The sequence below is a fragment of the Saccopteryx leptura genome, chromosome 7 (assembly GCF_036850995.1).
Source record: "Saccopteryx leptura isolate mSacLep1 chromosome 7, mSacLep1_pri_phased_curated, whole genome shotgun sequence".
NCBI classification, from domain to species: Eukaryota; Metazoa; Chordata; class Mammalia; order Chiroptera; family Emballonuridae; genus Saccopteryx; species Saccopteryx leptura.
Genome location: NC_089509.1, coordinates 8863087 through 8886912, shown reverse-complemented (window position 1 = coordinate 8886912; position 23826 = coordinate 8863087). Strand labels below are relative to the sequence as shown.

Sequence of the window (23826 nt, the reverse complement as noted above, 5' to 3'; positions counted from 1 at the left end):
TAATTAAAGTCCATAATCAGCTGATCTTAAATTACTCAAGTGGGAGATTCTCCAGGGTGGGCCTGAGTGCACCGGTCGGAAGCCCTCTGGGAGGATTTAGGCCTCCCTGAGCAGCTCCTCTACTTCTCGTGTGAAACAACTGTAGACACCCCAGTGGCATCTATGCCCATGCCCACAGCCACCATACAGGCAATCAGGGGAACAAGTGCCACTCAGTGTAGCACAAACAAAAGAGTGGACTGACTGCCAGACCATCCAAAACCAAGTTCTAAATGCAAAGTTGTGAACTCAAGTGAAAACCCTAAGGCATACCAGCTGACCCAAGGTCACATGGAGGCCCCTGGCAATCCGTGCCCTCCAAACCAGGTAGGGTCCAGTTGTAACTGGAAAGAAACCCCTTTCCAGGGATACCATGTTCACCTCTAGGCCTTTAATTTTTTTTTTTTTTTTTGGAAGCCAGTATTAACTTACCTCCCCCCGACCCCCCCCCAAAAAAAACACTGTTATTTATATCTTAGACCTGCAGATGTTTCAAAAAGACACCATAAGCAAGCTCTCAGATGACCAATTACCAAACCAGTGGTGGCAACCTCTCCAAAAAGGCCCTTGGTTATTCGAGGAAGCTTCTAGGAGGTTTAATTCATTCATTATCTTAAGTGTGCCCCAGGGCAGTTTTTCCTACAATGAATCATCCGATTATAAGAAATGGTCTAAAATCTGTCAGCAATGGCCTGACCTGTGGTGGTGCAGTGGATCAAACGTCGACCTGGCACGCTGAGGTCACCGGTTCAAAACCCTGGGCTTGCCCTGTCAAGGCACATATGGGAGTTGATGCTTCCTGCTCCCCCCCTTCTCTCTCTCTCTTTGTCTCTCTTCTCTAAAATAAAAATAAATAAATAAATAAAAATAATTAAAATTTGTCAGCAGCTTTCAGTGCAGTGAGCAGTCCCACCAACTTTACTGCAGGGCATTCGGGTCAGTGGTCAGCTCCCTGGCTAAGGTTGTTGTGGATGACAGAACCAGTCTAGACTTCCTCCCTATGCCCCACGGCAGAGCCTGGGCTTGGCTGGTACGTGCTACTGCCCCTGGACTGATGCCTCGAACCAGGTGGGAAGCTCAATAGAGAAGCTAAAATAGAAAGGCATCTGGTTTTCTAAAGGCCATGGGTAGTTTCTGGGATTTGTTCAGAGGGCTAGGATCAAAACCTGGGGCAATGGTTGGGGTCAAGACTGCAGCGTGGCCTAGTTCTGCTGCTTGCAGTCGTCTTGAGAGCAGGAATTAATTAATGCTGTCTGGACTAACAAAATCGATTTAGTCCCAGTCCCTTCCAGGCACGCTGACCAGTGTCTGACCAAGGTGCATACTCATAGGAATACTTACCAGAATACGGTGCAAACCCGAGAACTAGCTCAGTGAGAGGCCATATTCCCTGAGTCTCTTTCTGCACATCTTATGAGCAGAAGCCCTGTGGCCCTTGTTCTGGACCCTCTTTTCTACTGTAGGATGTCTATCCAGCCCACAGCCTTGAAGGACAGTGCCCTCCCCACTTCCCCTTGGCAGAGGGCCAGTGTGTTCCCCTCTAGAATAATACAGAGCTGTCCACACAGGCCTGACCCAGTTCTCCAGCTGCTCTCTGTTCCATCCATTCTAAACGAGACTTTGCACCCAGCCCTCAAACAGCAGGAGGTCAGAGGCACTGAGCAGATCTCTACTCCTATCTTTACATCACTTTGAGGGTGATGCAAGATGATCTCAGTCAACTTCCCAGAAGCACTAGCCACGTGGAAGAACATACGCATGCCTCTCCAGCTCTGTGACACCACACTCCCCTGCCCTGCTCCTTTTCCAGAGGAGCAGCAATGCTCCTCCAGCTCGGCACCACGCTGGCCTCTCCTCTCCCTGCTCTCCTCCCAGGGGAGCACTTCGGTCTCCTCCCTGCCCATGGCTTTCATGGCCATCCGTATGCTGACAACTCTCAAAATTTAGCCCTCAATTCAAAACTCATACATGAAGTTGGCTACTTGCTTCTCTACTTAAATACAGCCAGGCATTTAACATATCCCATACTGAACTGGCAGTTTAAATCTGACCCCAGCCCCCAACCCAAATTTCCCATTCTCAGTAACTATGCAAACACCCACTGAGTTACTCAAACCATCAGCAAAGACTTTCACCTTTCCCCATAATCTCCAGCTAATCCATCAACAAATCTTATCAGCTCTTTCCCCAAAGTGTATTTTGAATTTCCCATTTCTCTCCATCTTTATTATGGTCACATTAATCTCCCACTCTTTCTTGGAATAATGAAAAAGGTTCCCAATTAATTGATCTTCCCATTACCAGTCTGGCCCCTTCAACCCATGTGGCACACAGCAGCAAGAGTGATTCGCTAAAAACTTAAATCCAAGTAGCTCTCCTCTGCTTAAAATTCTTCCGAGGTTCCGCACAGCCCTGCAGGGAAGTGCGATCTCCTATCGCAGCCAGTTAGTCCCTGCATGACTCTGTCCCCTGCTGAGTCACCACCCAACAATCATACTGGCCCTCTTTCAGTTCTTTCGATACTGGAAACATTTCTGAATATCCTAAATCTGGCTCAGTCCCATGTGCTACTCCCTTGCTCTCTATTGCCCCCCTCCCCCACCAGGAGACAGCAATGCAGAGGGGAAGGGCTGTGTTTTTAATATCAATTTGCTAACTTCTGGTTTTTAGAAGAATGCTGCTATGGGTTGAATTGGCCCCCATCACCATAAAGAAGATATATTGAAGTCCTAAGCTCCACCCAGTCCCTCAGAATGGGACCTCATTTAGAAATATGGTTGTTGAAGATATAATCAATTAAGGTGAAGTCATAGTGGCTAAGCACGAGCCCTAAATCCAGTATAACTGGTGTCCCTTTAAGATGGCCAAGTGAAGACAGGCACACAAGGAGGGTGCCACATGAAGAGGGAGGATTGAAATGATGCATCAGCAAGCCCAGCAGTGCCTGGGGCCACCAGCAGTTGGGAGAGAGGCTGGAAACAAAGGCCCCTCACAGCCTCAGAAGGAATCAACTCTGCCAACACCTTGATTTTAAACTTCTAGCCTCTGGAACTGTAAGACAGCAAATTTCTCTTGTTTTAAGCCACTTAGTTTGGGAGACTTTATTACGGAAACCCTAGGAAACCAGTACAAATGCCAAATTGGAAAGACATATGCAGGAGTGAGAGGCATGGGGACATGAATGACAGTTTTAATATTATGTCTCTTTATTTAAACTAAAACTTTCTGTTTTAAAAGTAATCTATTTAGCTCTAGCCAGCTGGCTCAGTGGTAGAGCGTTGGCCTGGCCTATGGATGTCTGGGGTTCGATTCTGGGTCAGGGCACACAGAAGAAGCGCCCATCTGCTTCTCCACCATCCCCCTCCTCACTTCTCTCTCTCTTCTCCTCTCTTCCTATAGCCAAGGCTCAATTAGAGCGAGCTGGCCCTGGGCACTGAGGATGGGTCCATGGCCTCCACCTCAGGCACTAAAAAATGGCTGCAGGTCACAACAGAGCAAGGACCTCAGATGGGCCAAGCATCGCCCCCTAGTGGGCTTGCCGGGTGAATCCTGGTCAGGGCACATGCGGGAGTTCATCTGTGCCTTCCCTCCTCTCACTAAATAAAAAAATTTTTTTAAATAATCTACTTAAATATAGACTACAATTATAGTGAAGTCTTACTACTAGGCAAAAAAAAAAAAGAAAAAATCCTCCATGAAAATGCTTATTACACCAATCCATGTTACAAGATACCACAAATCAGTCCTGACAAATTATAATGGAGTCAATGAAGAACGGCCACACTCAACTATCTGACCTTATTATAAGGACCAGAGAAAGGTATTTGAACTCTGATTTTGTTATGAGTTTACTTCAAGGTTTCTGCTTTAATAGAATACACTAATGATGGTATTAACAGCCACCCAGCACATATTACACATTGTGCTAAATGCTATATAGCTACATCGTCAATAATCCTCAATAAACTATCAGCAAAGTCAGTATAACTGTCCCCATTTTACAAACAAGGAAACGCAGGGCCTGTGAGTTCAGAAATGATGCTGACTCAGTAGCAGGGCCAAGACTGAGACACATGTCCTCTGACTTTCATCAAGAGCTGCCAGCATATCGCACAAAGAATGCATTGGCAGGCTCTAATAAAGGACTAGTGTTACTGTGGCAACACTCCTAGCTTTCTGACATAATCAGAAAATACTGTTAAGGAAGATAAACTCCAAACTTACTTTTGGTCTCACCCATCCCAGACAGGATGCTTTTCAAAATAAACTATTTCTAAAGGCAATACTCAAAAATGTACATTTTACTAATAAACACTAGCAAAAGTTGGATTAGGCCTTACTGAAACTCATTTTTTTTATTATTTACTTTTGTGTGTGTGTGTGTGTGTGTGTGTGTGTGTTTCTGAAGCTGGAAACGGGGAGAGACAGTCAGACAGACTCCCACATGCGCCCGACCAAGATCCACCCGGCACGCCCACCAGGGGGCGACGCTCTGCCCACCAGGGGGCGATGCTCTGCCCCTCCGGGGCATCGCTCTGCCGCGACCAGAGCCACTCTAGCACCTGGGGCAGAGGCCACAGAGCCAACCCCAGCGCCCGGGCCATCTTTGCTCCAATGGAGCCTTGGCTGCGGGAGGGGAAGAGAGAGACAGAGAAGAAGGAGGGGGTGGGGTTGGAGAAGCAAATGGGCGCTTCTCCTATGTGCCCTGGCCGGGAATCGAACCCGGGTCCCCCGCATTCCAGGCCGACGCTCTACCGCTGAGCCAACCGGCCAGGGCCTGAAACTCATTTTTAATGGCCAAACCAATAAGTATATGATGTCTTAGCTTCTTAGGAAGAAAAACACCCTGCTATGAAATTTGGTAGGGAATAAGCTTAGCCACACCACACAGCTTCCAAACAGACTGAATCTTCTCCCAAGGAGAATGGTAACAATGAGTCATTATTCACCTTGAGTAGCCACAGCTTTAAGTTACAAATTCAGGGAACAATTTAATTCACAGAGAAAATAATAATAAATTTCAAATGACACTGTTCTACACTTTCACTTCTGGGAAGATGGCGTGGATGTACATTTTCCTATATTTCCTGCTAAGCACAACTAAAACCCTTGGACATTACATATAAAACAAACATAAGAGGACCTGAAAGGTGGAGAGAAGGTGGCAGCCTGGCTAGGGACCTCGATACCCAAGGAAACACACAATGGTGAGGTCCCTAGGTTTTCATACATCTCAGATGTGGAGCTAAAGAAGTGGGCAACTTGTAAACACCAATCAGTTAAAAACAAAAACAAACCCTGAACAAAAGTCTGTTCTTAGCCACAGAACCAGGAAAGGGGCAACATAGCAAGACAGAAAACTTATAGAAAATAAGCACTCTCCACTCCTGCAAGAAATCACAGAAAATAGTGCACCCCAACCCCCATACACTAGCAAAGGCAAAGATGGAGCCTAGATTTCTTCTCTGGCTTTAATAAGAAGAGCCCTACCTACTCCACCCTCAGGGTGATGCTAGAGAGGAGGAGTAAGGAGCTGGGCAATAGTGAGCCTGACTCAATCCCAGTGCCAGTGGAGACCACCTAGGGGGGTTCAGACTTCCACCTCTGCACAAAGTAAGGCAAAGCCCCTCCCCTTCCACACTGTTGTCAAGAGTTTAGTTACATTACTCTATTGTATTCTTACCTGGACATCAATTACGCTTGGTAGAGGGACCTGCAGGGACATTAAACTGACCCTTCCCCTCATGTAATCACACACCTTAGACAGCAGCCCAGAGAGTGACTAGCAAATAGAAGTTCCTATACTGGGAGTCCTAGGGTTATGACACAGTTCCGTTCCTACAACAGTGACATAACCCGAATTTTGGTGTAAGTTGAAACATACCCTAGCCTAAGTCACTTACCTATCCTAACACAGTTGTAAAATCATAATCTAGAACATAAAAAACACAACTAAGCCACAGAAAAAGGAAAGGATATATACTGTACTATATACTGTACTGTAGTAACAGAAAAAAAGTGACTCATATCTCAATTTTTTAAAGTTTTTATGGAAGTTTTTATTATCAAGACTGTCGTAATCCGAAGACCCCCTGTATGATTTCCCCAACAGCCCTTGTGATCAACAGCTTCCTCTTCTAGGGCCTCCCCTTGTGTACCCTTTAGATAAGACCCCCATGGAGCTTACCAGAACCTTGCACTTTTGCTTTGAATTGACCAATCAAGCCTTAGCCTGTGAACCCCACAGCACTCCACTCACAGACCCTAATAAAGGCATGTGCCCCAGGTCCTGCCACTCTTTCTGCCTGCACCCTGCCTTGGCTTCCTCATATGTCCCCACAGTGCCAGGTATCTGCACTAAGACCTATGAACAATAAACTTCCCTATTTCAATTTCTCTCACCATCTTTGGCTGAGCTCAGCACCCAGCATTCTGTGCTCCACTTAACAAATGTTAATTTAACAAAATCATAACAGGTCCTATCAGAGGACTGTTGGTGAGTCAGAACTTTCACAACTACTCACCCATAATGAGGCCACACCCACCTCCACCCCAATGTCTGTAGGGAGCAGTGACTAGGCTTTCTTAACCCTCCCAAACAGAAATTCGCCCTGTGGAGGCTTAGTGGGAAGTAAAAACTCCCACCATACTGCAGGTGTCAACACAAATCAAACCAAGAATCTGAACTTCTATCCCCACCTGTAGTAACAAGTCAGCAATCTTCCTTCTTCTATCTGAGAGGTGTCAGAAAAACGTCACTAAAACAGAAGACTTAGATAAGATCCTGAGTCTCAGAACCTAACACCCAAAATGACCGAGTTTCAACTGAAAAATCACTCAGCATATCAAGAACCAGGAAGCTCTCAACCATGAATGAGTAAAGGCAACCAACATCAAGATGACAGAAATATTTAGAATAATATGACAAAAGATTTTACTCAGACATCACATACTTTAGTGAGCAATTACAAACATGCTCAAAACAAATGAAAAAGTAAAAGGTCTCATAAAAGAAATGGGAGTTATAAAGAAGAACCAAATAGAAATCTCAGAACTGAAAAACACAATTATCTGAAATTTAAAAACTCAATGAATGGAGGGAACACGGGGAAGAATCAGTGAACAGGAAGATAAAACAACAGAAATTACCTAACCCGAACAACAACAACAAAAAAGCCTTAAAATAAATGAACAGAGCCTTAGAATCTGTGGGACTATAATAATCCAAAAAAAGCAGGGTTAAAAAGGTAATGGCTAAAAACTTTCCAACTCAAGAAGTTAAGTGAGCCCCAAACGGAACAAACCTAACAAAAGCCACTCCAACACACATCATAATCAAACTTTTGAACACTAAATGAAAATTTCTTGAAAGCAGAGAGAAAATAAAATAAGCATTACCTAAAGATTAAAAACAAATTCAAATGACAGTGGGTTTTTCATCATGGAAGCCAAAGGGTATGACACAACAGTTTTCAAATCCTGAGAAAAAAGAACCATCAACCCAAAACCCAAACCCAGTGAAAATACTCTTCAGAAATGAAAAGGTAGTCAAGGCATTCTCAAATGAAGAAAAACTAAGAGCATTTGTTAGCAGCACACCTACCCTAAAAGAATGGATAAAGGATGTCTAAACAGAAAGAAAAAGAAGAAATCTTGGACCAATAGGATCAATCCACCAACAAGCTATAGCAATCCTAATGAGTGTAAAAAAACCAGTTGTTAAAGAAAACCTGATAGAACTGAAAGAAGAAATAGACAAATCCACAACTGTAGTTAGAGATTTCAACAACATTTTCTCAGCACTGGTAGAATATCTAGAGAGAAAAGCAACAGGGACTTAGAATTCAACCACCAATTAACAGAATGTAATGGACATTTACAGAACACTCCACTAACAGCAGCAGAATGCACGTTCTTTTCAAGTGCCACAAAATACATACTAATAAAACCATATCCTCGGTAACAGAAAAACACAGAATTAATATAAAGAAGTAAAATCATACAGAGTGCATTCTCTGAGCAGAATGAAATCAAAATAAAAGTCTCAAACAGAAAGATAACAGAAAAATCTCTAAATACTTGGAAACTAGGCAAGAGACAATTATACAATCTCTGGGTCAAAGATGAGGTCTCAAAGAACATTTAAAAATACACTGAACTGAATGAAAATAAAAATACAACATAAAATTTAGGGGACACAAAAAAGAACTAAAAGGTAAATGTATAGATGTATAGCACTAATTGTATATATTAAATAAGAAGAATGTCTCAAATCAGTAATCTAAGCTCTCACCACAAGAACCTAGAAAGAGCAAAACAAACCCAAAGCAAGCAAAAGGAAATAAGAAGAGAATACTATAAACAAATATATGTATGCACATTTCACAACTTAGATAAAATGGACCAATTTCTTTAATATTTTTTATTGATTTTAAAGAGGAAGGGGGAGGGGAGAGGGAGAAAGGGAGAGAGGGAGAAAGGGAAAGTCTGGGAGAGGAAGAGAGAAAGAGAGAAACATTGATTTGTGTCAAATCCACAACCCTGGCACATTGGTATGACACTATAACCAACTGAGCTACCATTCAGGGCTAGACCTTCTTGAAAAATACAAACTACCACTACTTAACCATATGAAACAGAAAACTTAAATGGTCCTACAACTATTAAGAGTATCAAATATAATCACAAATCCATAAAACTGTTACCCCAAGACAGAGAGAGGGAGAGAGAGAGAGAGAAAGGAGAAAAAAATCTTCATAATCTAGGGCAAGGCAAAGAGTTATTAGATTTGACACCAAAAGTACAATCAAATAAAGCAAAAACTAATAAGCTGAAATTCATCAAAATTAAAAACTTACGCTCTGTGAAAGACTGCTAAGAGGATGAAAAGACAAGCTATAAACAGGGAGAAAATATTTGCAAATCACATATCCAACAAAGTACTAGTATCTAGATATACAAAGAAATCTCAAAACTCAACATTAAAAAATATCTGCAAAAGACACAGAGAAACATTGCACAAAGAGAATACAGATGGCAAACAAGGACATGAAAAGATGTTTAACATCATTAGCCATTTGGGAATGGAAATGAAAACCACAATGAGATGCTGTCTCATATCTATCAGAATAGATAACATAAAAAACAGTGATAACACCCAGCGCCAGTGAGGTCTAGAAAAACTGGGTATCTCATTCATTGCTGGTAAGAACGTAAAATGGTACGGCCACAATGACAATTTCTTATGGCCCAGAATTGCACTCCTGGGAATTTACCCCAGAACAATAAAAATGTACGTCCACATAAAAATCTGTACATGGATGACTAGCAACAGCTTTATCGGTAATAGCCAAAAAGTGAAAACAACACAGATGTCCTTCAACAGGTAAATGAGTCAACAAACTGGCTCATCATCTGATGGTATAATACTTACTGCTCAGCAGTAGAAAGGAACAAAGCTATTGGTACACATAACCACCTGGACAGATTACCAGAGAATTATAGAGTGAAAAGTCAACACCAAAGACTACAAATAGCATGATTCCATTCAGATAACATTCTTGAAATGAGAAAATGACAGAAATAGAGAACAAATTCCCTGTTGCCAAGAGCTAAGAAGGGGGTAAAGGCAGGAGGGAAGTGGCTGTGGTAATCAGAGGGTAATATGAGGGATCCTGGGTGATGTAAACGTTCTGGATCTTACATATACCAATGTCAACGTTCTGACGGTGGCATGTATTCTAGTTTGCAAGATGTCACCATTGGGAGAAAATGGGTGAGGATACAGGGATCTCTTGTTATTTTACAACTGCACGTAAATCTACAATTATCTCAAAATAAAAATTAAGGGCTTTTTTTATGGCATTGTTTCATGATAAAAACAAAGTTGTTTTTTTAATGTCATTTGTCTCCATGGGAATTATCAGCCAAAGCATTTGTCATCCAATTTTAATATTACTAATTTTCTTGTTGACAGGCACTAGAAAATTCACTTGTAACAACCTGATTCCAAAGCATTTACCAAGTGTTTGTCATGTGTAACCATGAGCTAAGGAAACAGGCAAAGAAGACAATACAGATTCAGAAGAGACTTTATCCTTTCTGATGAAGTTGAACAAGAACTGCAGCATGGGACTCAAGGTATCATAGGGGCTTCATTATTCCTGCCTATAATCATAAGTATTTCTAAACAGAAAACAGGCAGCACCTGACCAATGGATGACCAACTTGTGTTTAAGTAAGTCTAATGAACGTCTTCTCTTCCTTTCTCCCAGCCAGTGTAAACCTCTTCCCCAACAGAACCCCCTGCTCCCGAGCCCAGGACTCCACGTCTCACCTCAGCCCACACGACTACCCCACCATGCTGTCTAGGTGGAAACAGCAGAGGGGAATGGAGATTATACACATGAGTGTAACACACACACTCACTGTTCTCTCACACCAACCTGCTGCAATTCTTCTATGTACACCCAAAGAGGAAAACGGCGAAGATAAAGGACTAGGTAAGACCTCCAGCTGCCAGGCCTCCTCTCTCTACAGTTATGCTACCAGAAAAGGAAAGACAAAAAGAGAGAGAGAGACAACATGATAAAAAGCCATCTATGAGAGCCTGACCAGGCGGTGGCGCAGTGGATAGAGCGTCAGACTGGGATGCGGAAGGACCCAGGTTCGAGACCCCGAGGTCACCAGCTTGAGCGTAGGCTCATCTGGTTTAAGCAAAGCTCACCAGCTTGGACCCAAGGTCGCTGGCTCCAGCAAGGGGTTCCTCAGTCTGCTGAAGGCTCACGGTCAAGGCACATATGAGAAAGCAATCAATGAACAAGTAAGGTGTCGCAACAAAAAACTGATGATTGATGCTTCTCATCTCTCTCTGTTCTTGTCTGTCTATCCCTATCTGTCCCTCTCTCTGACTCTCTCTCTGTCCCTGTAAATAAATAAATAAAATTAAAAAATAAAAAAAAGCCATCTATGAGAAACCCACAGCCAACATCATACTCAATGGGCAAAAATTAAAAGCAATCCCCTTAAGATCAGGAACAAGGCAGGGGTGCCCCCTTTCACCACTCTTATTCAACATAGTCCTGGAAGTCCTAACCACAGCAATCAGACAAGAAGAAGAAATACAAGGCATTCAAGTTGGAAAAGAAGAAGTAAAGCTATCATTATTTGCAGATGATATGACATTGTATATAGAAAATCCTAAAGTCTCAGTCAAAAAACTACTGGACCTGATAAATGAATTCAGCAAGGTGGCAGGATATAAAATTAATACTCAGAAATCAGAGGCATTTTTATACACCAACAATGAACAATCAGAAAGAGAAATTAAGGAAACAATCCCCTTCACTATTGCAACCAAAAAAATAAAGTACCTAGGAGTACATTTAACCAAGGAGACTAAAGACTTGCACTCGGAAAATTATAAAACACTGATAAAAGAAATCAAGGAAGATACAAACAAGTGGAAGCATATACCATGCTCATGGTTAGGAAGAATAAACATCATTAAAATGTCTATATTACCCAAAGTAATTTATAAATTCAATGCAATACCAATTAAAATACCAGTGACATACTTTAAAGATATAGATCACATATTCCAAAAATTTATATGGAACCAAAAGAGAACACGAATAGCCTCAGCAATCTTAGAAAAGAAGAATAAAGGGGGAGGTATCACACTTCCTGATATCAAGCTATACTACAAGGCCATTGTACTCAAAACAGCCTGGTACTGGCATAAGAACAGGCACATAGATCAATGGAACAGAACAGAGAACCCAGAAATAAACCCACAGCTCTACGGACAGCTGATATTTGACAAAGGAGGTAAGGAAATACAATGGAGTAAAGACAGCCTCTTCAACAAATGGTGTTGGGAAAATTGGAAAACAACCTGCAAAAAAATGAAACTAGACCACCAACTTACACCATTCACAAAAATAAACTCAAAATGGATAAAACACTTAAATGTAAGGCATGAAACCATAAGCATCTTAGAAGAAAACATAGGCAGTAAGCTCTCTGACATCTCTCGCAGCGATATATTTGCTGATTTATCTCCACGGGCAAGTGAAATAAAAGACAGGATAAACAAATGGGACTATATCAAATTAAAAAGCTTTTGCACGGCCAAAGACAATAAGAACAGAATAAAAAGACAAACTACACAATGGGAGAACATATTTGACAGTATGTCTGATAAGGGGTTAAAAACCAAAATTTATAAAGAACTTGTAAATCTCAACACCAGAAAGACAAACAATCCAATCAAAAAGTGGGCAAAAGAAATGAATAGACACTTCTCCAAAGAGGATATACAGATGGCCAATAGGCATATGAAAAAATGCTCAACATCATTAATCATTAGAGAAATGCAAATTAAAACCAGAATGAGATATCACCTCACACCGGTTAGAATGGCGCTCATCAATAAAACAACACAGAATAAGTGCTGGCGAGGATATGGAGAAAAGGGAACCCTCCTACACTGCTGGTGGGAATGCAGACTGGGGCAGCCACTGTGGAAAACAGTATGGAGATTCCTCAAAAAATTGAAAATCGAACTGCCTTTTGACCCAGCCATCCCACTTTTAGGAATAAACCCCAAGGACACCATAGAAGGGTTCCAGAAGGAGAAATGCACCCCCATGTTTATAGCAGCATTGTTCACAATAGCGAAGATCTGGAAACAGCCCAAGTGTCCATCAGAGGACGAGTGGATTAAAAAGCTTTGGTACATATATACTATGGAATACTACTCAGCCATAAGAAATGATGACATTGGATCATTTACAATAACATGGATGGACCTTGATAACATTATACGGAGTGAAATAAATAAATTAGAAAAAAACTAAGAACTATATGAACCAATGCATAGATGGGACATAAAAATGAGACTCAGAGACATGGACAAGAATGTGATGGTAACAGGGCGTGGGAGGGAGGAGTGGGGTAGGGGCGAGGAAGGAGAGGGAGGGAGTGGGGGGAGGGTAGGGGCACAAAGAAAACCAGATAGAAGGTGACGGAGGACGATTTGACTTTGAGTGAGGGGTATGCAGCATAGTCAAAGGTCAAAATAATCTGGAGATGTTTTCTCGGAACATATGTACCCTGATTTATCAATGTCACTGCATTAAAATTAATAAAAATAAGATTTAAAAAAGAGAGAGAGAGAGAGAGATGGAGAGAGAAGAAAAGAAAGAAAAAAGGGAGAGGGAAGGAGAGAAAAGTTGTGCTGCATTCCTACCCCATCCTCTCAGTGCTTACCTCCCTTAGCTTTCACAAAACAGGAGCCTCCAACGCTGCCCACCTCTCCCCACTCCTGTCCCAGAGCATTTCCCAAGACCTCTCTCCCTTTAAAACACACCAGCCCCCTTCCAGCTTTCCTGGCCCCCTACCTCGGAAGTCACAGCCCAAGAAACTGGAAAATAAATACCAAATGAATAGAATTCATCACTTGTTAATATTCTAACCCTTGCCTTCTAGTAAAACTTTGCTGTAACTGTAGTCCATTTTTTAAAGACAGATTACTTTCAGAAACCAGAGGTTCCATTAATAAAAAGAAGCTAATATTAAACTGGGCAAGAGCTGCTTTCACTAGTGTTAATGTATCTTGTCTGACTGACTTTACACTTAGACCCAGCAAGTGAAGCCTCCTAGTAGTCAAAACTTGTATCCTAAGAATGTGAGGGAAAGCTGTCATAACAGCCTTTCTCTACTAATTGGGAGGAGTGGGTTAGGCTGATGGGTTCATCAGGTTCCTCATCTTCCCTTAACATTCCAGGTGTTCTGTTTCCAAGCCCAGGAAATCGCCACAGAGAGATTACATGGTTCTCCTTGGCACCAGTTCATCTACTTTACCCTAGGCCAATAGTTTTCAATTTCTTTACACTTGAGGACCTGTAAATTATTTTGGAGACCACTAAGGCAGAAATCACCCTGAGCACAGCAAACTGGGTGAAGAAGATCACTGGGTCTATAATCTTCATATAATCTTCATCAAGGTGGTTAACGCTTTCGCAAACCAGCATAAAATTTCTGGCAGACCTGTTAGCAGACTGGCAGTTGAAAAAGCCCGCTTTAGCCTGACCTGTAGTGACGAGTGGATCCTCCTCCACTTTCTCTCTTGCTTCTTTCTCTAAAAATCTCTCTAGAATCAATAAATAAAATCTTTAAAAACAGAAAGAAGAAAAACACTGCTCTAGCCCACAGTTTCACATTCAGTTCTAAAAAACGTTGTTGGTTTCCAAGTTCATGGCCAATCAAAAAGAATACATTTCGCCTGACCAGGTGGTGGTGCAGTAGATAGAGCATCGGACTGGGATGCGGAGGACCTGGGTTCGAGACCCCGAGGTCGCCAGCTTGAGCGCGGGCTCATCTGGCTTGAGCAAAAAGCTCATCAGCTTGGACCAAAGGTCGCTGCTCAAGCAAGTGGTTACTCGGTCTGCTGAAGGCCCATGGTCAAGGCACATATGAGTAGCAATCAGTGAACAACTAAGGTGTTGCAACGAAAAACTGATGATTGATGCTTCTCATCTCTCTGCTCTGCGGTCTTGTCCCTATCTATCCCTCTCTCTGTCCCTGAATAAAAAAAAAAGAATACATTTCATTGATAGAAAAGCACAATTGCCCTGGCTGGTTTGGTCAGTGGTAGAGCATCAACCCAGCAGCGTGTGGATGGCCCAGGTTCAATTCCCGGTCAGGGCACACAGGAGAAGTAACTATCTGCTTCTCTACCCCTCCCCCTTCTCTCTCTCCCTCTCTCTCCCTCTCTCTCTCTTCCACTCCCACTGCCATAGCTCAACTGGTTCAAGCACATCAGCCCCTGGTACTGAGGATGGCTCTGTGAAGCCTCTGCCTCAGGCACTAAAAATAGCTTGGTTGTGAGCATGGTCCCAGATGGGCAGAGCCTTGGCCCCAGACAGGGGTTGCCAAGGTGTATGTGGGAGTCTTTCTATCTCCCCTCCTCTCACTTGGAAAAAGAAGGAAAAAAAGAGAGAGAGAGAGAAAGCACTGTTAGTTCAATTACCGTTAGCCCTTTGAGTAGTGAGTTTTTTTCATGCTCACTGACCCCCGGGAGTGAGGTTTTTTTATGAAAAATGAAATTATTTCCAGTTACAGTTTTATTAACGTAAAATCATGTTTGTTTGGTAACCAATTTATGGAAACAAAAAGAACATACAGTTGCCTTTTTTAAATGTTGCCTTACACATTTTTAAAAATAGAAATTTTTATTACGATCATACTCTGGATGGTCAGGAGGCACGAGGACGTACAGGAATGTTCGTACTACTCAAAGAGTTAGTTGAGTGCCTAAAGTGTCAGGCATTTGGAGATAGGTTTGACCAATAAATAGTGATCCCTATCCTCCCTGGCTTATGTAGAGGGGCCTCAGAGAGAAGAATAAATTAAAATAAAAATAATTGTAAATAAAATAATTACAAAGTGTGACAGATGCTAGTAAGGCTATAAACAGAGCTAAGGAACTTAGCACTTTCCCTGTATATGAAGAGCAATTTCCTTCCCAATACTGTTGAAATACAGGATTAAAAATACATATAACTTATTGGCCCCAGTATACTTTAAAATTTGTTTTTAAAAATTAAATCTGATGCTGGTTTGTTACTATCTCTAGGTTAAAAGACAAATGCCATTCTAAATCCCTAGAGTAAGGGTAAGTGGAGGACTTAAGACAGCATTTCAATAGGTGGAGATTACCAAAAATGAGTCACCAAAAAGGGAAGGAAGCAGGAAGCAGACCAAGAGCATGCCTATAGGTATTTCAAAACTTGGCCTAAGTCCTGGCCCAGTAGCTCAGCTGGTTAGACTACAGCACCATCCATATATACCAGGTTGTGGATTTGATCCTCGGTCAGAGCACACACAAGAATCAACCAACAAATATATAAATAAGTGGAACAACATATCGATGTGTTTCTTTCTTTCTCTTTCCTTCTCTCTAAAAATCAATAAAAAATAAAACCAGGTAAAAAGCTGGCTTAGTGTGGGCCCCATAATAAGGAAAGACACTCCTTGTCAAGATCACTTAGCACCCTGCTCCCTGGGATCCACAATCCTTATGAGTTCCATACTTCAGTTGCTTTAAGCAACTTTTATAGATGAACCTGGGCACAAAACCACCTTGTGGAAACTGGGTCTTTTTTTAGGAAAGTGAAGTAGATTCCAAATAAGCAACCAATAAATCAACCCCACTTAAATTGGACACTGCCATGATAAAACACTAATCTTGATTTCTATAATGTTTAACTCTATTCAAAACTCATTCACATCAACCAGTCTTTGAGGAACATTTTAAAAATTACATTATTATAGGTACCTAATCTTTTCAAATATCCCAAACACAATAACTTAAGGTTAAAACCTACTGATCAGCTTGACCAGGCGGTGGTGCAGTGGATAGAGCGTTGGACTGGGATGCGGAGGACCCAGGTTCGAGACCCTGAGGTTGCCAGCTTGAGTGCAGGCTCATCTGGTTTGAGCAAAAGCTCACCAGCTTGGACCCAAGGTCGCTGGCTTGAGTAAGGGGTTACTCGGTTTGCTGAAGGCCCGTGGTCAAGGCACATATGAGAAAGCAATCAATGAACAACTAAGGTCTCGCAACGAAAAACTGATGATTGATGCTTCTCATCTCTCTCCTTTCCTGTTTCTGTCTCTCTCTGGAAAAAACAACAACAACAAAAAAAAACCTAATGACCAGCAGATAGAGTTGACTACAAATCTGACCCACACAAGCAATAATCTGAATTTCCAGCAAAGAAGCTATAAGAACCAAATGATGGCACAAAACTGAATCTAGGCTTTATCTGTGCCTCAGAGAGGGGAAAAAAACAAAACAGTTCTGAATTGTCATTTTGGAAGAAACCTATATGTCTTACAATTCAAATGTAATTTCCCCAAATTTAACTCCAAGACTTGCTTTTTCAAACAAAATTATTCATATACTTAAGATTCTAGATTTGTCCCTTGCTATTGTACCTCCACTTCTTCCCATTCTATATCTACATTAAGTTAGTAAGTTACTTCTGAAAGCTTCCAAGTGGCCTTTCTTTCCAAACACCAACAGTTGTAAATGGGGGAAGATTTATAGTCCAGTCCTCTTGTCACCAATCAGGAATTGGATAGGAATGATCCCTCTTTTTAATGGTCTCCAGAGAATTTTCTATCAATTCTCTCCCTTCACCCTCTCCTTTATAACTGCCAGGAAATCTTTCCTTTACTCTCTTAAGCATCACCCTCAAACTCTACATCAACCTGTGCTGCTATGTTCTGTTCCCTTGGAGAACTTCAGCCTCTGCAACAACCTTGTAAAGACCTGCCCACACTCCCTGTCTCATCATCCTCTGCCCAAAAGCCTCTGAAGTCCCCTCTCACTGAGAATAAAAGTTGAAGTCCCTATAAAGGTCAACCTCTGCATCATCGTCTAACCAACCTACCACCTCCTTCCCTTACTCCCTGCTCACACCTTTACACTAATTTTGTGCCTGGAATTCTCCCTCTTCTCCTTGAGGGTCTCTCAAATGTTAGCCTCCCTTCACTCCCCACCCACCCCTCCAGTGTAAAGCTGTAAACTTCCAACTCCCTACCTCCTAACAAACTTTCTACTTAACTTATTTTAAACTATTTTCCCAATATGAGTTCTAGGAATGCAAGAATTTATCTGCTTTGATCACTGTTGTATCTCCTAGAAGAGAATGGTGGGAACTACCTGACAAGAGTTGAGTATTTGTGCATAACGAAAGTGTCACTCACTTAAGGAAATGTTTGCTGGGCACCAGGCCCGGGAGGAGTTTGTTAAATTTAAGATAACCTGTCCCTGCTTTTAATGCACCAGGTGGAGAACTGCACCACAAACAAGAATGTGCAACACGTGCTGCAAACTGAGGCTACTGCCCAAACGCTGAGGACGGCTTCGCCTTTCTGGAACCCAGCTGAGCTTCCCACCATTGCGCAAGTCTCCAGGCACCTCCTCTAGATTCCTGATGAGCGGGGACCCACCTGCCCTCCCGAAGCCGGAGAGGTTCCTCATTCAGAGGGGGCAACTTCCGGCCTCTTAGCGCCCGCTGGGCTCTGGATATCATGAAGCAAATATCAAGGTCTCTGGTCCTCAGCCTCTACCCTCCTCTGTTTTGCCCTTGGGCTACTCCCCACAGCAGACTGGGACAGGACCCCTTTCGTCCCTAAGTGCCCTCTCCACTCTGTGCGCCCTACTTCCGCGGTCCCCACCTGCTTCCGGAGGTTCCTTCGGCTCCCGTTTGCGCGTGCGCGAGCAGACCCACGTGGGTTTCGGCGAGGCTGGCGGCGCTACAAAAGTGGCCACGCCCCAGAGTAGACCTGGCTTCTGATTGGCTGCCTGTCGCTGGCCGAGCCAAGTTGGGAGAGGGCGCTTGTAAAGGCACTGCCAGTCTGTTTCTCTGCTGCTAGTTCCTGCTCCACCGCCTCCGCGAGCTCGCTGGAATCCTTGCAGCCTACACCGCAGGCATGTCTCAGGTATAACGCAAGGCCAGCCCGACTGCGAAAGTGCGGCGGGACGGGAAGCCGGCAGGCAGGACCATCCCAGCCGGATCTCCTCTGCCCGGCTCCGCTCTACTGGACCCATGCCCAGTCCTGGCTCTGGACGGAGCCTTGTGAGCGAAACTTTCCGGTTTGGGGCTCCCAGCGTCGCTCTCCACCCTGCAACTGCGGGGAAGTTGCCCATCGAGTGGACTTGGTGGTGAAGCAGGGTTAGGGGTCGGAGGCGAGGGCCCAAGGTAGCAAGACGAATGGTAGAGGGTTGCACGGATTGAAGAAGCAGGGGACCGAGCCCCCCATCCAGAAGGACAATGTCGGAGTCAGGGCGCCATGCAGAGTGGGGAAGAAAGGAAGCGATAGAGAGCTTGGAGGTCAGGAGAAGAAGGGGAGTGTCGGGCGTCGGGAACGGGAGGGTGCGCCAGAGGAGAGGTGACCCCGAGGCCTTGCCCTCTCTTGAATGTACACGCTTTTCTGAGACTTCGCTGTGTGGAGCCACCTTTGGCTCCTCCCCTCTCTCCAGTCCAGCACTGGGACAGAGGTTGGCGATGGACGCCCCGACCCCAGGGGAAGAGAGCCAACCGACTCAGGCTTCTGACCCTGCTGTACTCATATCCTGTCCCCTATCACCAGGCCAAGGCTTCACTGGGACACTTGCCATTCCCCAGTGTGACCCGGTAGTGACCAGGAATTGGCCACATTGCTTTTCCTGCCGAGTACACTCCTACTGTAGGCAGTCTTAGCCTCTCTCGTTCACCACTGTATTTCTAGCACCTATCACCCGGTGTAATGAGGGCTCCCTTTCCATAGTTGTTGATCAAATAAGTGACCCTATATGCTTCCTCTCTTTGTTTTGCTGAATCTTTCTATCTGCCCTGTTGAGGGGGTGAGGGGCTTGAGGGAGCACTGCTTTTTTTCCTCACCTGTTTTATAGGAGTGCTGCCTTTGCAACCCTACATCCCCCTTACTGAGCTCTATTCAGGCCTAACCTGTCCCTTGCATTCAGGCTGAGTTTGACAAAGCTGCTGAGGATGTTAAGCACCTCAAGACCAAGCCAGCAGACGATGAGATGCTGTTCATCTACAGCCGCTACAAACAAGCAACTGTGGGTGACATAAATACAGGTATGCTGGGACTGGGTTGGGAGGGCAGACTCAGCAGACTTGATTCCTGCTGGAACTCTTTAATCTGTGGGAACCTCACTCACAACCACCCGCGGTCCTACTCTCTGGGTGGGCATACTCATATTTCATGATGTTGCTGGAGTTGAACCTGGGAGAGGCTCCCCAGAGATCTTGTTCCCGGATGGAGTTTGCAGACCCTGTACTGCTCTTGGTTCTGGTAGCTCAGGTAATAGAATTCAAACCCTAGTTTTGGGAGGACTTGACTGATTATGAAGAACATTTGCCCATCTACTTGGGAGGAAGCCATGGCCCCCAACTTGGAAGAGACTTGCTCCAAACTCTCAGCTTAGTAGCAGTTTTGTTGAGACATACTTTTCCCAATCTAGATGGGCAAGATCAAAGTCCCAGAGCACTTGGCAGTGGAGCCAAGCCTGACTCAGGAGCAGAGAAGCAGCTGGCTTTCTGGGTCAGGTCAGCATTTTCGCTGAAACAGTTCCTGATGACCACTCTTGGTCGAAAAATCTTGGTACAGATTTTGGAGTTAGAGTTGAACTACCAAATTCTATAATACTGCCTTGGCCAGTTTTCATTCTGCCCCCCAAATCCCTGAAATTCAGTTATATACTGAAGCAACAGCACAATTCAGTTTATGCAAAGACTCAGAGGTGGTAGCTATAACACCACAAAAGAAGGTCACTCCCGTGCCTCCCTGTTTAGGAGGTTAAGTGTAGCCCCCATTTCCACTGCAGTTGGAGTGGAGGGTGGAGAATGTGGGCTAGCTGCCAGCCAGCCAAAAACAGAAGATGCCCAGAGGTAAGGATCTGGGGCACTCTCAAACTTGGAGTCACAGGGAAAGCTGAGTTAAGGAAGGTCCTATGGTGAAGGTGAGATTTACGCTGGGTTTATGAACTCTGTATTCTCCTGGGAAGAGGAAGGAGAAATGAAGTAGGGCGGCTGGAGGGTCTGAGAAACTCTTCTGCTAAGCACTAGTTTCGTAGAGACTGACCCTGCCCTGCTTTCACATGAGGATAGGTAGACTGGCTTGGGAATCCATCACTTCCTGACCAGGGAAGTATCAGCACACTGTAGGGCTTCACAGTCCAATATAGGAGCCTTTAGCCACATGTGGTTATCTGAATTAAAACCAAAATAGTTCAAATTAAATAAAATAAAAAATTCAGTCTTCACTTGCACAAGCTCCAATTCCAGGAGCTCAGCCACAAGTAATAAGAGGCCCCTGAGTTAGACAGTGCAGATATGCAGCCACCATCACAGAAGGGCTGGTGGAGTGTGCTGCTCTAGGATTGGATTGATATTTGCAGTTGCAATTTCTCCTAGGTCTCCCTGGGAAAGCTTCCTGAAAGCACTTAGGAAATCGTGATGTTCCCATGACACAGTGGTCCAGGCTGTGGGCACTGTGATTGCTCCCCTTGGCTCTGTTCTCAGCGTGGCAGGGAAGTAGGTCAGCAGGGAAGTAGTGGGTATGTTTCCCAAGTGTAACTGATAACAAACCCGTAAACATAAAATCATGGTATAACTTGAAGAAACACTGCCCTCAGGAAAAAACTCCCACAAATCAACAAGAAGTAGACTAACAATTTGGTAGAAAAATGGGGCAAGGATATGAATCTCAAGTTCACAGAAAAGGACACTTAGAAAACTGAAAATAATAATGCATGAGACAGAGAAATGGGGTGGGAAGGAAACTTTATAGTATTCCCATTTGTAGCATTTGGATTTTAAGCTGTGTGTATGGATGTAGTACTTGTTTTTATTTTGTTGTTGTTGTTTCATTTTATATATATATATATATATTGTTTGTTTCATAAATTAAAGTACAGTTTTTAAAAGGAGACATTTTAAGAGTTATTCAACTTGAAAGACAAGGACTCTATAGTAATGAGAACCATTTTTCTTTTATTGTCTCTTGATTTTAAGTTTGGATTTCTATACACTGTCCTAGGCCCATTTAACTTCATAACAGAGTGTGGAAGGGATAGGTATAATACACGATGGCTTTCATGGCAGCAAAGTTGATCAAGTTTTCCATTAGAACTTAAAGGAAATCTAATGTCTTTTCTTTTCTTGTTGAAGAACGTCCTGGTATGTTGGACCTCAAAGGCAAGGCCAAGTGGGATGCCTGGAATGAGCTGAAAGGTAATTGTTCGAATCAGTTTTCCTCCTTTGTGAAGCCCAGTAATGGCACATTCTTGATCATGGAGTGCAAGGGGTGAAGAGAGAAACCAACGTGGATGAGGCTCATGCTGGAAACCAGCATGCCCAGATGCCCAGTGTCAGAATGGAAAGAAACTGGGCCACCTACTTTTTCTCCTAATATCATTAATGCCTTTTCTGAAAGCACCATCTCCAACCAGTGGTATCATCTGGAGAGGAGGAACGGGGACCAAGCCACTGAGAAACAGACAGGAAAGTGATATTGTTAGTGACGGCTTTCTACATACTCAGAATAAGGGACGGCTTCCTGCCCACACCTTCCTCTCCCTCACAAGGCCAGGCAGTGGTCCATAGCGCAAGCAGCCCGGCCCAGTTCCCTTCCAGCCAGAAAGGCACAAAAAAGAAAGGAATGAGCTAATGCCTGGCAAGCTTCTGGCACTCATAGACTCGATGAATGGAGCTATTATATGCTAAGCAGCAGCAGCCAAGAAGTGTCCCAGCTCCAACTTAATCATGTGCCACCTGCAGCAGCAAGACCTAAAAGTTGGCAGTGAGATGCCTGCCAGCTTTTGTGTTCTTGCTAGCTAGTTTCTGAATAAGCCCTCTGTCTTCCTACAAATGAGAAACCTTGAATTCAAAATGGCTAACACTCCTAGGATTTGCAAGTAACTAGAACAGGAATGCCTGTCTGACTGTCCATGTTCATTGGGCATTTCCATGCCATCCTCTTTCTTATCCTTCAGATGTGCTCCAATTTCCAGTAGATCCCTCTCCTTCACTGGGAATCCAGGAAACTAGGTGTTACTATCTGAGGGATATATAGTCAGTGTCCCTTGTACAGCAGCAGCAAGAAGGCAAGAATTTGCCTCATTCCCCTGCAAGAGCCAGCTGCTTTTGCTTGAAGTTCTGCAAACTTTTCTCATGGCTTCTCTCTGAGGAAAAGAGGGTGCTTGGCTTTGATGTGTCACTGCCCAGCTTAAAAGCCCTGGGAGATAAGAGCCCAACAGAGAAACACTTGATAGGCCAGAGCCAACCATGTGAATTAGCAGGACCAATAAAGCCACCATGGCTCCCCACAGTAGACTTCCCTGCCTATCTGGAGGGCCCAACCTTTCTCCCAAGGTTCAGGCTAACCTCTCAGTCAGCAACTGTGGGGGATTCACGTGGCCCAGAGGCCATCGGCAGGCCTCAGGACAGCCACACACACATTGGTTCAGAGGTTTATGGAGGCCAGGCTTCTCTAGTACCTCTCTTTGAACCCTGGCCAGATTTCTGAGGTGTAGGTAGCAGGACCCCTACCTCACAAGAGAGAAATTGAGCCTCTGTACGTTAAACCAGCACTGACTGGGGCCTGATTTTCTACAATTTGCCTCTCTGATGGACTGTCCTCTTGATTCCTTGCAGGGACTTCCAAGGAAGCTGCCATGAAAGCTTATATTGACAAAGTAGAAGAACTAAAGAAAAAATACGGAATATAGGGACTGTGTTTGGCTCAGCCACAATTCTCATCTACACTGATAATCATGCCTTGTTTTTCTAATGCCATGAATGAAGTGAAGTAATGAAATTAACCTTCTTCCTGGACACTGGCCAGGATGCAACTCTAACAGATTAAGGAGCTGAAATGGTTACTGACCTTGCCGAGTAGTTTTTATCTACCGATCAATTAAAACCGCATTTGTTACTTTAAGTCTTTGGTAATCTGGCTTCTTGAAATAATTTACTCTGTGCCAATCTCACTTTCTTGTGTCCTTTTTCTAAAGATTTCATCTAGAAGTGTCTGAGCTCTGTCCGCTGCCCTCTGCGGGGTGTGAGGCAGGTGGTTCCCCCTGGCCCAGGCCTGGAGTGCACTCACCTCCAGGGGGAAGGGAAGGAGTTGAAGGAGTGGCCGTCCCCACTTCCTTCTCCCTCCCAGTTCTGCTGGTTGCAACCCCCCCCTTCCCCTGGGCAGGCAGAG

The 23826-nt window shown here is 43.9% G+C and overlaps 2 protein-coding genes across 7 annotated transcripts in view; one reads left to right on the top strand and one right to left on the bottom strand.

The window, feature by feature from the left end:
* C7H2orf76 (chromosome 7 C2orf76 homolog) overlaps positions 1-18342 on the bottom strand; it is an 80970-nt gene extending 62628 nt beyond the window's left edge. For 3 of the 5 annotated variants that reach the window (XM_066345664.1, XM_066345666.1, XM_066345667.1), the window contains exons 1-2: positions 18289-18342; positions 737-877 (exon numbers count right to left, since the gene is read on the bottom strand). The gene's annotated coding sequence lies outside the window, so the exon portion shown is untranslated. The remainder of the gene's footprint in view (positions 1-736; positions 878-18288) is intronic. The other 2 variants (XM_066345668.1, XM_066345665.1) reach the window with 2 other exon arrangements.
* Positions 18343-18406: 64 nt separating this feature from the next.
* Positions 18407-23559, top strand: DBI (diazepam binding inhibitor, acyl-CoA binding protein). Of its 2 annotated transcripts, none has more exons than XM_066345672.1 (4): positions 18407-18552; positions 19577-19694; positions 21789-21851; positions 23274-23559. In XM_066345672.1, the coding sequence occupies exons 1-4, from the start codon at positions 18544-18546 to the stop codon at positions 23345-23347; spliced, it is 264 nt and encodes an 87-aa protein (XP_066201769.1). In that variant the 5' UTR covers positions 18407-18543; the 3' UTR covers positions 23348-23559. The 2 variants fall into 2 exon arrangements, with proteins under 2 accessions (XP_066201769.1, XP_066201767.1); XM_066345670.1 differs by lacking the exon at positions 18407-18552 and adding an exon at positions 18558-18689.
* The last annotated feature ends 267 nt before the right edge of the window (positions 23560-23826 follow it).